The sequence below is a fragment of the Hippopotamus amphibius genome, chromosome 4 (genome assembly GCF_030028045.1).
Source record: "Hippopotamus amphibius kiboko isolate mHipAmp2 chromosome 4, mHipAmp2.hap2, whole genome shotgun sequence".
NCBI lineage: Eukaryota > Metazoa > Chordata > Mammalia > Artiodactyla > Hippopotamidae > Hippopotamus > Hippopotamus amphibius.
In genome coordinates, this window is record NC_080189.1 from 55094503 (window position 1) to 55105081 (window position 10579).

A 10579-nucleotide genomic window follows, 5' to 3' on the forward strand; every position below is an offset into this window, starting at 1 on the left:
GAAGGAGTAAACGTCGGGTTTAAGGGCTTATGCAGCTAGGGGACAGGGTTTGTGCGGTTTAGGATACAAGATTTCGACAGTTTAGAGGGCAAAAGAGACGCAGAGATTCGGATTCAGATTTGTCCACTGTAAATTACAGCCATTTCAATGAGCTGCTGTGAAGTTTAAAGTGAGTTAGCTGAGCTCTAAAGCGGTGCATCTCACAGTGTTACCTGAGAATGCTTCAGCATCACTTGGAAACGGTTAAAAAATGCAGACTCTCAGGCCCCATCTCAGACCTTCTAACCAGGAAACGGGGGCGCAGTGGAGGAGAGGGTATGGGGGAGGAGGCGCTAAAGGGGGAGGGGGTGGACACGACGAACTGGCGTTTTAATAAGCCCTACAGGAAATACATGTTAGACTTTGAGAACCACTGCTCTAAAGAATTGCACGAAGGTTCATTGGTCGGGAGATTAAAGTAGGCGAGAAGAAGGAAGGGAGGGAGGGAAGGAGGGGGGAAAGAGAAGAAAAAAGCAAAGCAAAGCGAGGATCCCGAGGGCGCAGAGCGGACCCCGGGCAGCGGACAGGGCTATTTGGAAAGAAACCCGAGAGCGGCCGGACGCCTACGTAGTGAAATCCCAGGTTCCGCTCTGGGAGCGCCCAGCACTGTCCCGCCAGGCAGGAGCCCCGCGGACGCCGGTGCCCGGCAGGTGGCGCTGGACGGGCCGCCGACGCGGAGGCGGGGTCTGCCTGGCGAGAGCGGCTCGTGCTCCGCAGGCTCCGGCGCCGCGTGGGGCAGGCAGCGCCGCACCCGCGCCGCGGCAGCGACTCGCCGCCAGGTCACGCCGGGAAGCGGGTGAGTCCCTTGAATGGTTCCGCCTCGCCGCTTGCTCCCTGCCTCTGGCTGTCCCTGCGAGGCCGGGCGCCGGCCCCCAGCCTCGGGAGGGGTGTAGCGGGTCGCGAGCCCTCCCGGGGCTGGGGCGGCGGCGCCCCGGGTGGAGCCCAGCCCCGCTTGCCCCCTGCGCGCCGCTCGGGCCGCGCTGCCCGCCAGCCAGCTCTCCGCGGAGCGCGCCGCTCCAGTGTGGCCGGTCCAGGGGCTGGGAGCCAGGGGCTCGCGGGAAAGCCTGTTCTCTGGGGGCGCGGGGGGTATGATGGGTTATTGAGTTTGTCCTTAGGTTGGGTTCTGATGGCAGGTTTTCCAACTTGGTAGAAAAAAGCCACGAGTTTGCATAGCATTGGTGAAGCATAGGTACATGGTACTTAATATGCTGCAACTTGTCTTCACGTTCCCTAGTAACGGAGCTTTCATTTTAAGTCCTTGGAACCCTAGTCCCACTCTTTCAGGATCTGAGTTGGGATTCAGGTTCCCTTCAAGTAGTCATTCAAGGCTTTATATGTGTCGGGGGTGAAATCCAGTGGAAGAGTTTGTAAACGGAATATTTACCAACACTTCCAAATTTCTGACGCTGTTCTTTTTGTAGGGAAAGAAAAAACAAACAAAAAACCCACAACTTTATTGAATAAAAATTCATTTAGCACAGAGTGTTCAGCAATGCCTAACAACACAGACCAGTGAAGAAAAAAAAAATCTCCCCTTCACACAGTTAAATGTGGCAAAGTAAGTTTGCAGTTGAAAGTATAGAAGGTTTGGAAATGCAGTGCAACTCACGATGTATCCCAGTCGTTGAGACTCTTCATACTCTAAATTCTTCAACATAAACATAAGTCATTTGGACTGTGTCAATATTTAGCAAGAACATAAGGTCCTGGTACAGCAAAATGGAACAGTCACATCAGAAATAGGCTTTGCTTTTTAATGGAGATGAAAGAGAACTTTGGATCATATTCTGGAGTTCCTAACCTCTGAAAACTGTGCTGTTTCCTGTTGTTTTTGTTGATGAAAAGATTTTATTGTAGAACTTAAATTATATATTTGGTTAATGTCTGGGGGAAACCAACATATTTCATTTGACTGATATTTTATTTTCTTGGCTTCAGGGCACAAAGTAGACTGTGGGTGACACAGACAACAAGTCCCTTACTGTCTGGGGTTTTTCCATGGCTTTGCTCTTCAGCATGGTCTCCCTACCACACAGACGAATGGTTGGATACCTCTCCAGGGCCATTCTGGCTTTTCACCCAGATTCTGTACAAAGTGGCCCTAGATAAGCAAATACTACCAATTTGCTTGATGCCCCAGAAGCAGGTCTGGAAGAGAGCCCTCACCCTTCCCATGCTCCCATCTGTCCATAAAACTTTGTCTTCCTTTCCGATGCATTGCACTACCGTGCAGTCAGTTCTTGAAATGTCTGCCTTGTCTTCTAGACTTTGTTTTTGAAAGCAGAGTCTCCATCTCATTTAACTTTATATTCCCACTGCCTACCTTGTTGTTCACAGTATAATGACTTAATATTGAGTTAGTGTAGATTTGTATGTTAACATCTTTGCCATCCTGAAACTCAGTTAAAACATCTCCTAAGCATAGTGAATTATTTCTTGTATTTAATTGCAGTAGATAAACCTTGTATTCGTAGTCATATACACACCCCCAAATTACTATATTAATAATGTTGGTTAAATCACCAAATGATTTGGAATAATACTTCTCAAGGAAATAGACTGTAAACTCCTCCAGAGCAGACGTGAAATCTCATTTCTCTTTTTCCTCCTCCATGTCTTTCATAGGTACTTGCTGATTGGCACATGCTTTACTCAGAACTCTTTCAAATGCCAATGATATACACCCAACTCAAACTGACAAGCAAAATAGGGAACATATTGGCTTGTGTAATTGAAAAATTCAGGATCTGGTTTCAGAGACTTCAAATACTGAAATATGTCAGGACCCTTCTGTGTATTTCCCCATTTCTTGCTTAGGCTTCTGTGTGTTAGCTTTCTTCTGTCTTATTGAAGGCATCTTCCTCCTTACGACATGTAGAAGAAAGCATGGTAGGCTTATATCATCCCAATATAACAAAATGTTAAAGGCTCTTCTCTTTATCTTCCACTTCCAGATATAAATATTGGTTCAACTAAAGCTGTGGGCCACCTCTAAGCCAATCAGTGTGATGCACAGAATAGAGAACTGTCACTAGTCAAGACTGAGTGATGTGCCCACTTCTGTGGCCAAAGGAGGGCATTTCTCTGGATGGGGGAAGTGTTTTAGATCATAAAAAGTGGGAAAAGAATGTGGGCAGACCAAAACAAATATCTTCAGCATGAATATTATGAAATTTTGAAATAAGTAACATATGGAAAATGTTCTCAGAGATTTTCAACAAAGTCACATGTTGGCATTATGTAAAGATGGCTCCTCTTTATTCTTTGTGAAGATCAAACCTTTAAAAGTTGGAGAATGTTTTAAAGTGTTTTAAACTACCAGAAACAACTTTCCACTTAATAAAGTGTTACAGGTGGCCTGAAATTCAGAAACACTTGGAATGTTTCTGTCAGTCAAATGGTTGTATATCTAATCTGTTTTCTTACTGAATTTCATAAAGAAGAAATTGGTGATGTATTCCTCTGGAAATAAATTTAGAACTAATAAAACAGTGAATAATATTGTGACATCATATGTTTCCCTTTCCTAAAAAATGTTACACCAAGCCCAAATGAGGATCTGTGAAGACTGTTAAGGAAAAGATTCTTTTATCTGGTAGGAAGTGTAACAAAATAATTTCCATGGGGTTAACCAGGAGAATGGGCATGTCAATGATTGAACACATCTCAACAACCCCACTGTAAATCTGTCTTACCAGCAAAAACCAGCCTGTGACTCCAATGGGAAAATGGCACTCTGAAGATACAACCTTTCAGTCCTTTATGCTGTTATCAGTGTTTACCTTACCAAGAGTGTCTATAATGTTCATTTTCTGAAACTCAGAAAACATTTCCCCATAAGATCATTTCACTGTTATTTCAGATTCCAGTGTCAACCCCAAAAGTCTATTAAACACCACTTCCTGAAGTATAATCATATATCAGCAAACTCTAACCTCCATTGACAGCGTGGTTTCTCTCAAAAAACTACGTTCCTAATTCTGTTTACCTTTGAGGGGAGCTGACTTTCCTCCAAATGAGCACCTGGAGTTAAAGTCTCCTAAAATAAAAGGCAACATCTGACCCTTTGAATTCCATATAGACACCTGGGTCATTCATTGCACTGATAGTTGGACAAAGAAAAACACATTATTGACACAAGGGCACTTGTTTGAATTCTTACAGATTATAATGTGAGGTTAAATGAGTCAATCAGTCACTATCTGTATTTTAAATTGCACTTTATCTGCCACTGTAGCCCTTATATGAGTAAATTTTTCCTAATCCCCTATCAAACACTAATATAAATATCATAGATGTGAAGAAGAAAATTATTTTTATTTTCACAGGTGGCTGAAGCCATACTATTTTATAGAATTAATGGAGAGCAGAGAAGACATCACAAACCAAGAAGAACTTTGGAAAATGAAACCTAGGAGAAATCTAGAAGAAGATGATTATTTGGTAAAATAATAATATTAATTAATTAAACTCTATAAATAATTCAAATGCTGTTCTGTATCTCCTAGTGTTATAAAAGTGATTTTTACCCTAGTCTGCTGATATCTTTATTCTGATTCCAGGCACTGATACTGTGATGGGTATAGGGCAGTGTGGGCTATGAGAGGAGTTGTACCTTGACTGTCATGGACTTAGCTGAGTAACCTTGAATAAGTCACTGAAAATCCTGGGCCTTGGTTTACCTGTAAAGTGACAGAGTTAGACCAGATCATCTCCAACACCCTCCCAATTCTTTCTAATATCCTGTGGGTCTAAGTTTTCTGAAAGAGTCATCAATGCCCATATATCAGTAGTTTTGTAAACGTGTTTTTTTCATAGGCACCATGGCAGCTTACCAAGAGATCATCAAGTTAATTGATGAGTCACTGTTTAACCAAACAAATTCAATTTTGGAATAAGAATCATTTGTTGCACTTTTGCCCCACATCAAGATTAAGTGTTTCTTACTAAATTATTTGAACAGTGGTGGAAAATTTTGCTTCCAAGCTCTTTTTACCTTTCTACTGATCTCAACTACAGTTTTAACAGAAAGTATTTATTTTATCTTAATTATTTTAATGGGAAAAATAAGGTAGTACAAGTACATACTGTCTAAAATAAGTGTGCATCAAATAAAATCATTTTCATTTTTCAAGTGAACTGTCTTACTTGCCGTTCCATAATTCTTCAGCCTTAACCAGAAAATTGATCTCAGTTGACTATTTTAACATGCAGAGACAGCAGAAGCTATATCATGCTCAACTCCCTTCTAAATGGAGTAATTGGAAAAAGCATTGGATGTAACAGTGATTTATTACTGAAAGTAAAAGTCAAATGGGCAGAGGTCATTTTTAAACACTAAAAATTACAGAGAACTATGTGAATTAAAGTTACTCTGCATAAAATGAGGAAATGAACAAGATAATCTAACATCATTTTGATCATTAAAATGTTACGGGTCTACATATAGAGCTATAAGAAATTACGAATAACATATGGGGTGAGAAAGTAAATTTTTTCATAAAGTAACACAATATGAAACACTCTATAAGTTCTTATTTTGATGTTTTTTTTTTATTTGATGGTATATCAGTCCGTTGGGGAAGTGACAAAATATTCAATGCAAACTTCCTTTGAATTGTTGACTACCTAGAAATGCAACTGCGTAAAGCAATATAATTTTCTGAGGAAATAGATCATCCTTGTGGGATTTAACTACTTATATAGCCTTTGTACCATTTAATAGACTATTTGTCTATTAGTACTTACACAAATTAGATATTTTATGAATATAAGACTACATGATGGGAGGATAAATTGGGAAATTGGGATGGACATATACACACTACTATATTTAAAACAGATCACTAATAAGAACCTATAGCACAGGGAACTCTACTCAATACTCCGTAATGACCTATACAGGAAATGAATCTAAAAAAGAGTGGATATATGTATACATATAACTGATTCACTTTGCTGTACAGCAGAAACTAACACAACATTCCGTAAATCAACTATACTCCAATAAAAATTAATTTTAAAAAAGACTACATGATGGAAATTCCATATTTTTGTCTACTAGTAATGACTATATTATTCCTGATCCTTTGTACTTGAATGAATGAAGAATTTGTTCTTCAATTCTTTGCAGAGAGTTGTCCAGTAACCAAAAAAAATTATAAAACAAATATGACTAAGACAACCTACAAGTATTGTTATTTTTACCAAAGATATATCAGATTTTTTTTTTAAGTTTTTCAGTTTTTGTTTCCCAGTTGCATTATTCCATTCTTTATGCTTTCAAGATAGAAACACAATGGTCTGAGCTCTAGCGGACATATCTGAAGCATGTATTTCTTTTGACTTAGAGAAAAATGAGTGACAGAAATTATGGAGAACCCCAACGAAGGTAGGATAACTAAGTGCACCTTTGATCATTGCACACAGTCTGTGCCAGCTTCAGCTAACCAGTATCTGAAAGCAAGGTTCTAAATGTCCTTTTTTACTGATTAGCACAAAGAGCAGTAATTCATTTGAGAGACATCCCATTGTTTTGTTCAGTTTTAAGATGTTTATTTTCTTTCCTTTGTAGAATAAGGACTCAGGAGAGACCAGCGTGCTGAAAAGACCTGTGCTTTTGCACTTGCACCAAACAACCCATTGTGATGAATTTGATTGCCCCCCAGAGCTTCAGCACAAACAGGAACTCTTTCCAAAGTGGCGCTTGCCAATTAAAATTGCTGCTATCGTAGCATCTCTGACTTTCCTTTACACTCTTCTGAGGGAAATAATTCACCCTTTTGTAACTTCCCATCAGCAGTATTTTTATAAAATTCCGATCCTGGTCATCAACAAAGTCTTGCCAATGGTTTCCATCACCCTCTTGGCACTGGTTTATTTGCCTGGTGTGATAGCAGCGGTTGTGCAGCTTCATAATGGAACCAAGTATAAGAAATTTCCACGTTGGTTGGATAGGTGGATGGTAACAAGAAAGCAGTTTGGTCTTCTCAGTTTCTTTTTTGCTGTACTGCATGCAATTTACAGTTTATCCTATCCAATGAGGCGATCCTACAGATACAAGTTGCTAAACTGGGCATATCAACAGGTAGGATGACATTATTGTCAATATCACTAAACTAAAAAGTCTGTTTCCTAACAAATTAACTCATTTTAATATCAGTATCCAAAACCTCTGTTGAAACCCTGTGTTGAGAAAGTAATCTGCTTTTTAAAAATTTTTTGTTATAACTCTTCATTGGGGCTTGGTTGTATATTTCTACATTGAGGAAGTTTATTAAACTGAAAATAGTAAACTACAAGTTTAACAACATAAACAAGTATTTTGTTCACGGACGGAACCCCATTTCAGTCTTCTACCACCCTCAGAAGATTTCTTTTTAATGCTAATTGTTCCTATTTTCTGCTTATTTACCACACATATGACAATTCTAACAATCAAATACCTATTATATAAATTAATAAAACAGATTATATAGATGTTGCATTCAAGGAAAGAGATTAATAGCTCCTATGTCATTTCTTTTAGAGACATGCAAAAATAAAGTCATAAATTTGTGGAGGCCCCTAGTTATCAGGTCCTCCATAGTAGAGGGAGCACAGAAGGAGGTTCTTCTACTGGAAACAAATGTTGTTTGCATTTTTTCCTTCCTCTTTTCACCCGCTATTAGGTCCAAGAAAATAAAGAAGACGCCTGGATTGAACATGATGTTTGGAGAATGGAAATTTATGTATCTCTGGGAATTGTGGCCCTTGCAATACTGGCTCTGTTGGCTGTGACATCTATTCCATCTGTGAGCGACTCTTTGACATGGAGAGAATTTCACTATATTCAGGTAAATTATATATAAAATAACTCTGGTCCCTCAGAAAGGTAAATCTTTTTGTGCCTATAATATCAAGTACATTGACTTTACCCCATAAAAAATAACAGATGGTTTTCCAATAGCAAAGATCTCACACTTGTTTCAATTAAAAATATGCTCTCCTATCATTTTTCCCTCTTTCTTATAAATAGGAGAGGTGTTTTCTAGACATATATAAAAGGCATTACTCAAAGAAAAATATTTCTAACATTTGAAACTTGTTAGATAATTTGCTGTCTACCTAATAACAACAAATGTGATATTTTAGAAATTAAATATTGTTTTCTTAGTTCTCCAAAAATAAAAAAATTTTTTGCCCCTCCCCTGATTTTCTTCATGCCTTTTAAGTTACACAGCTTTGTACTATCCTCCTTGAAATATGGAGTTTTATCTACCAAAGTTATTGTAATATCTAATTTTAAAGGCTTCTTTTTCCAAGTTACATTTTATGTAGCTTACTCACTTGAAGTTTCTCAATATTTTTGGAATTCAAAACTATCTCAGATTTACTGAGGTTAACTTCCTAGTGGTAGATTACAGCCTAAAAAGAACAATGGGATCTGTGTCTGACAAGATTCAAAGGACTAAATTTAATTCAGTCCTGAGCACTGCCAAGATTTTTTTAATCACATAGCTTTAGTTTTTATGGGTGGACATCTTTGAAATTTGTACAAAGTCAGATAATACTCACTATCCTTTCTACCCATCCATGCATATATTCCAACAGACACTTTATCAGGACATCTGATTAAGCTGGAAAGAATGTCTCCATCTGAACTATTCGAATGTGGTTTAGAGATGGTGCCATGTTTTCCAAGTACAATATGTGCTGATTTTGTAGGTTTAGCTTGATAACCATTGAAGCTGTCTGTTCCTGATTAAATAACTTTCTTCTTACATTGCTCTGCCTGTCACACATATGCTGTGCATCACATTACAGATTTAGTTATGAATTCAAGCACTGTATCTTGACAACCCAGCCCATTCCACTCTGTATACAATACCTAGCCCATAATATGTATGCAATACACATTTGGTAAAGTAATTTTCAACCAACTACATGTATTTTTCCATTAATAACCTAGAAACTTTTCATTTACAATCCAAGAACTGGTGACTATGATTTACCGTGGAGATTTATATCTGGAAATATAAACTTAGCTATTTGGTTGTATTTCATCAGGGTTTACTGCTGAATAACTGTGAGTTGGATTCATTCTGGCAGTCTAGTGAACATTTAACATTTCCTGTAAAGTGAATAGAAGTTAAAAGATGTCTAGAAGAGCTACTTTCATAATGCCATAAAACTACTTAGGTGAACAATTATTTTTAAGTAACTTTATCTGGATGATGCCAAGTATCCTAATGCAAGCTGAAATTTTTCTTCACATCTCCATATCTCTATGTTTTATTCAAACATTGAAATAATTGTTGGTATTTTTCCACTTTATCAAAATGTTTGATTTTTTTTTTAACAAAGGCCAAGCTTATTCACTTTAGTATTAATATACCAAAATCATAGTCAGTCACTTTAGTTGCCTTCATAATTGATAAAGAGCAGTAATATCAAGTTGATTTTTGCCCTGATCTTCAGTCAACCCACCAATATTTATTGAACAACTAAAATGTGCAAATCATTGTGTTGATTCTACAAGGATCCTGTGATGAGTAAGACAGTCTCTGATTTTAGATGTCTCTTGATAAGCAGAATTAAAGCAAATGCACAAGAGACAAAGCATCATAAAAGAAATGTCGTAGAGAGAAGACCAAGATTTGGAGAGGGAAGACAATGTTATTGATTATCTGAAACCAAAAGGAGAATTGTTGTGAATTTTCTCAACTTAGATAGCCTAGAGACAAAGCCATTACCCACATGTAAAAAGAGTGGAAAGGTATGCGTGGACATTGTTGAGAAACGTAATAGGAAAATAATCACAGTTGAATGAAAGAATTTCTAAGTAACAACAGATCTAGACGATCTAGGATGGAATAAACTCTTAATGAACCAATCTCACCAAGATAATTTTCTTTTACTTTTGCAGAGCAAACTAGGAATTGTTTCCCTTCTGCTGGGCACAATACATGCATTGATTTTTGCCTGGAATAAATGGGTAGATGTAAAACAATTTGTATGGTACACACCTCCAACTTTCATGATAGCTGTTTTCCTTCCGATTGTTGTCCTGATATGCAAAGCCACATCACTCCTGCCATGCTTGAGGAAGAGGATACTGAAGATTAGACATGGTTGGGAAGATGTCACCAAAATTAACAAAACTGAGATGTCTTCCCAGTTGTAGAATTGCTGTTTACACACATTTTTGCCCAATATTGATGTATTTTATCATAAACACTTCGAATTTGTATTTGTTTAATAAAATGACCACTTGAGGATCTTAACGCATCTCTTTGTTTATGGGTGATGTTTGAAATATGTGTAGTTCCTCACAGATTTGATTCAAAGCGAGAAATAATCTTTGGCACATTCTCTATGTTCAATAAAGCTGAGCATAACAAAATACTCCTATCTGATTTGTCAGACTATATAGCATTATGAATAATAAAAGTCCTTGAGATACCAGTCCTTGCTACTCCTTAAAAGTTATCATGAGCCATGAAAAAAGATATTATCTGATGGCCAATAGGCACATGAAAAGATGCTCAACATTGCTAAT

General features: G+C 38.0%; 1 protein-coding gene across 1 annotated transcript; it reads left to right on the plus strand.

Annotated features, from left to right (window-relative positions):
• The first annotated feature begins 521 nt into the window (after positions 1 to 521).
• Positions 522 to 10304, plus strand: STEAP1 (STEAP family member 1). The gene is made up of 5 exons (XM_057732179.1): positions 522 to 835; positions 4368 to 4482; positions 6614 to 7126; positions 7710 to 7874; positions 9947 to 10304. Exons 2-5 carry the CDS (start codon positions 4399 to 4401, stop codon positions 10202 to 10204), a joined length of 1020 nt encoding a protein of 339 aa, XP_057588162.1. The 5' UTR covers positions 522 to 835; positions 4368 to 4398; the 3' UTR covers positions 10205 to 10304.
• Positions 10305 to 10579: the final 275 nt, after the last annotated feature.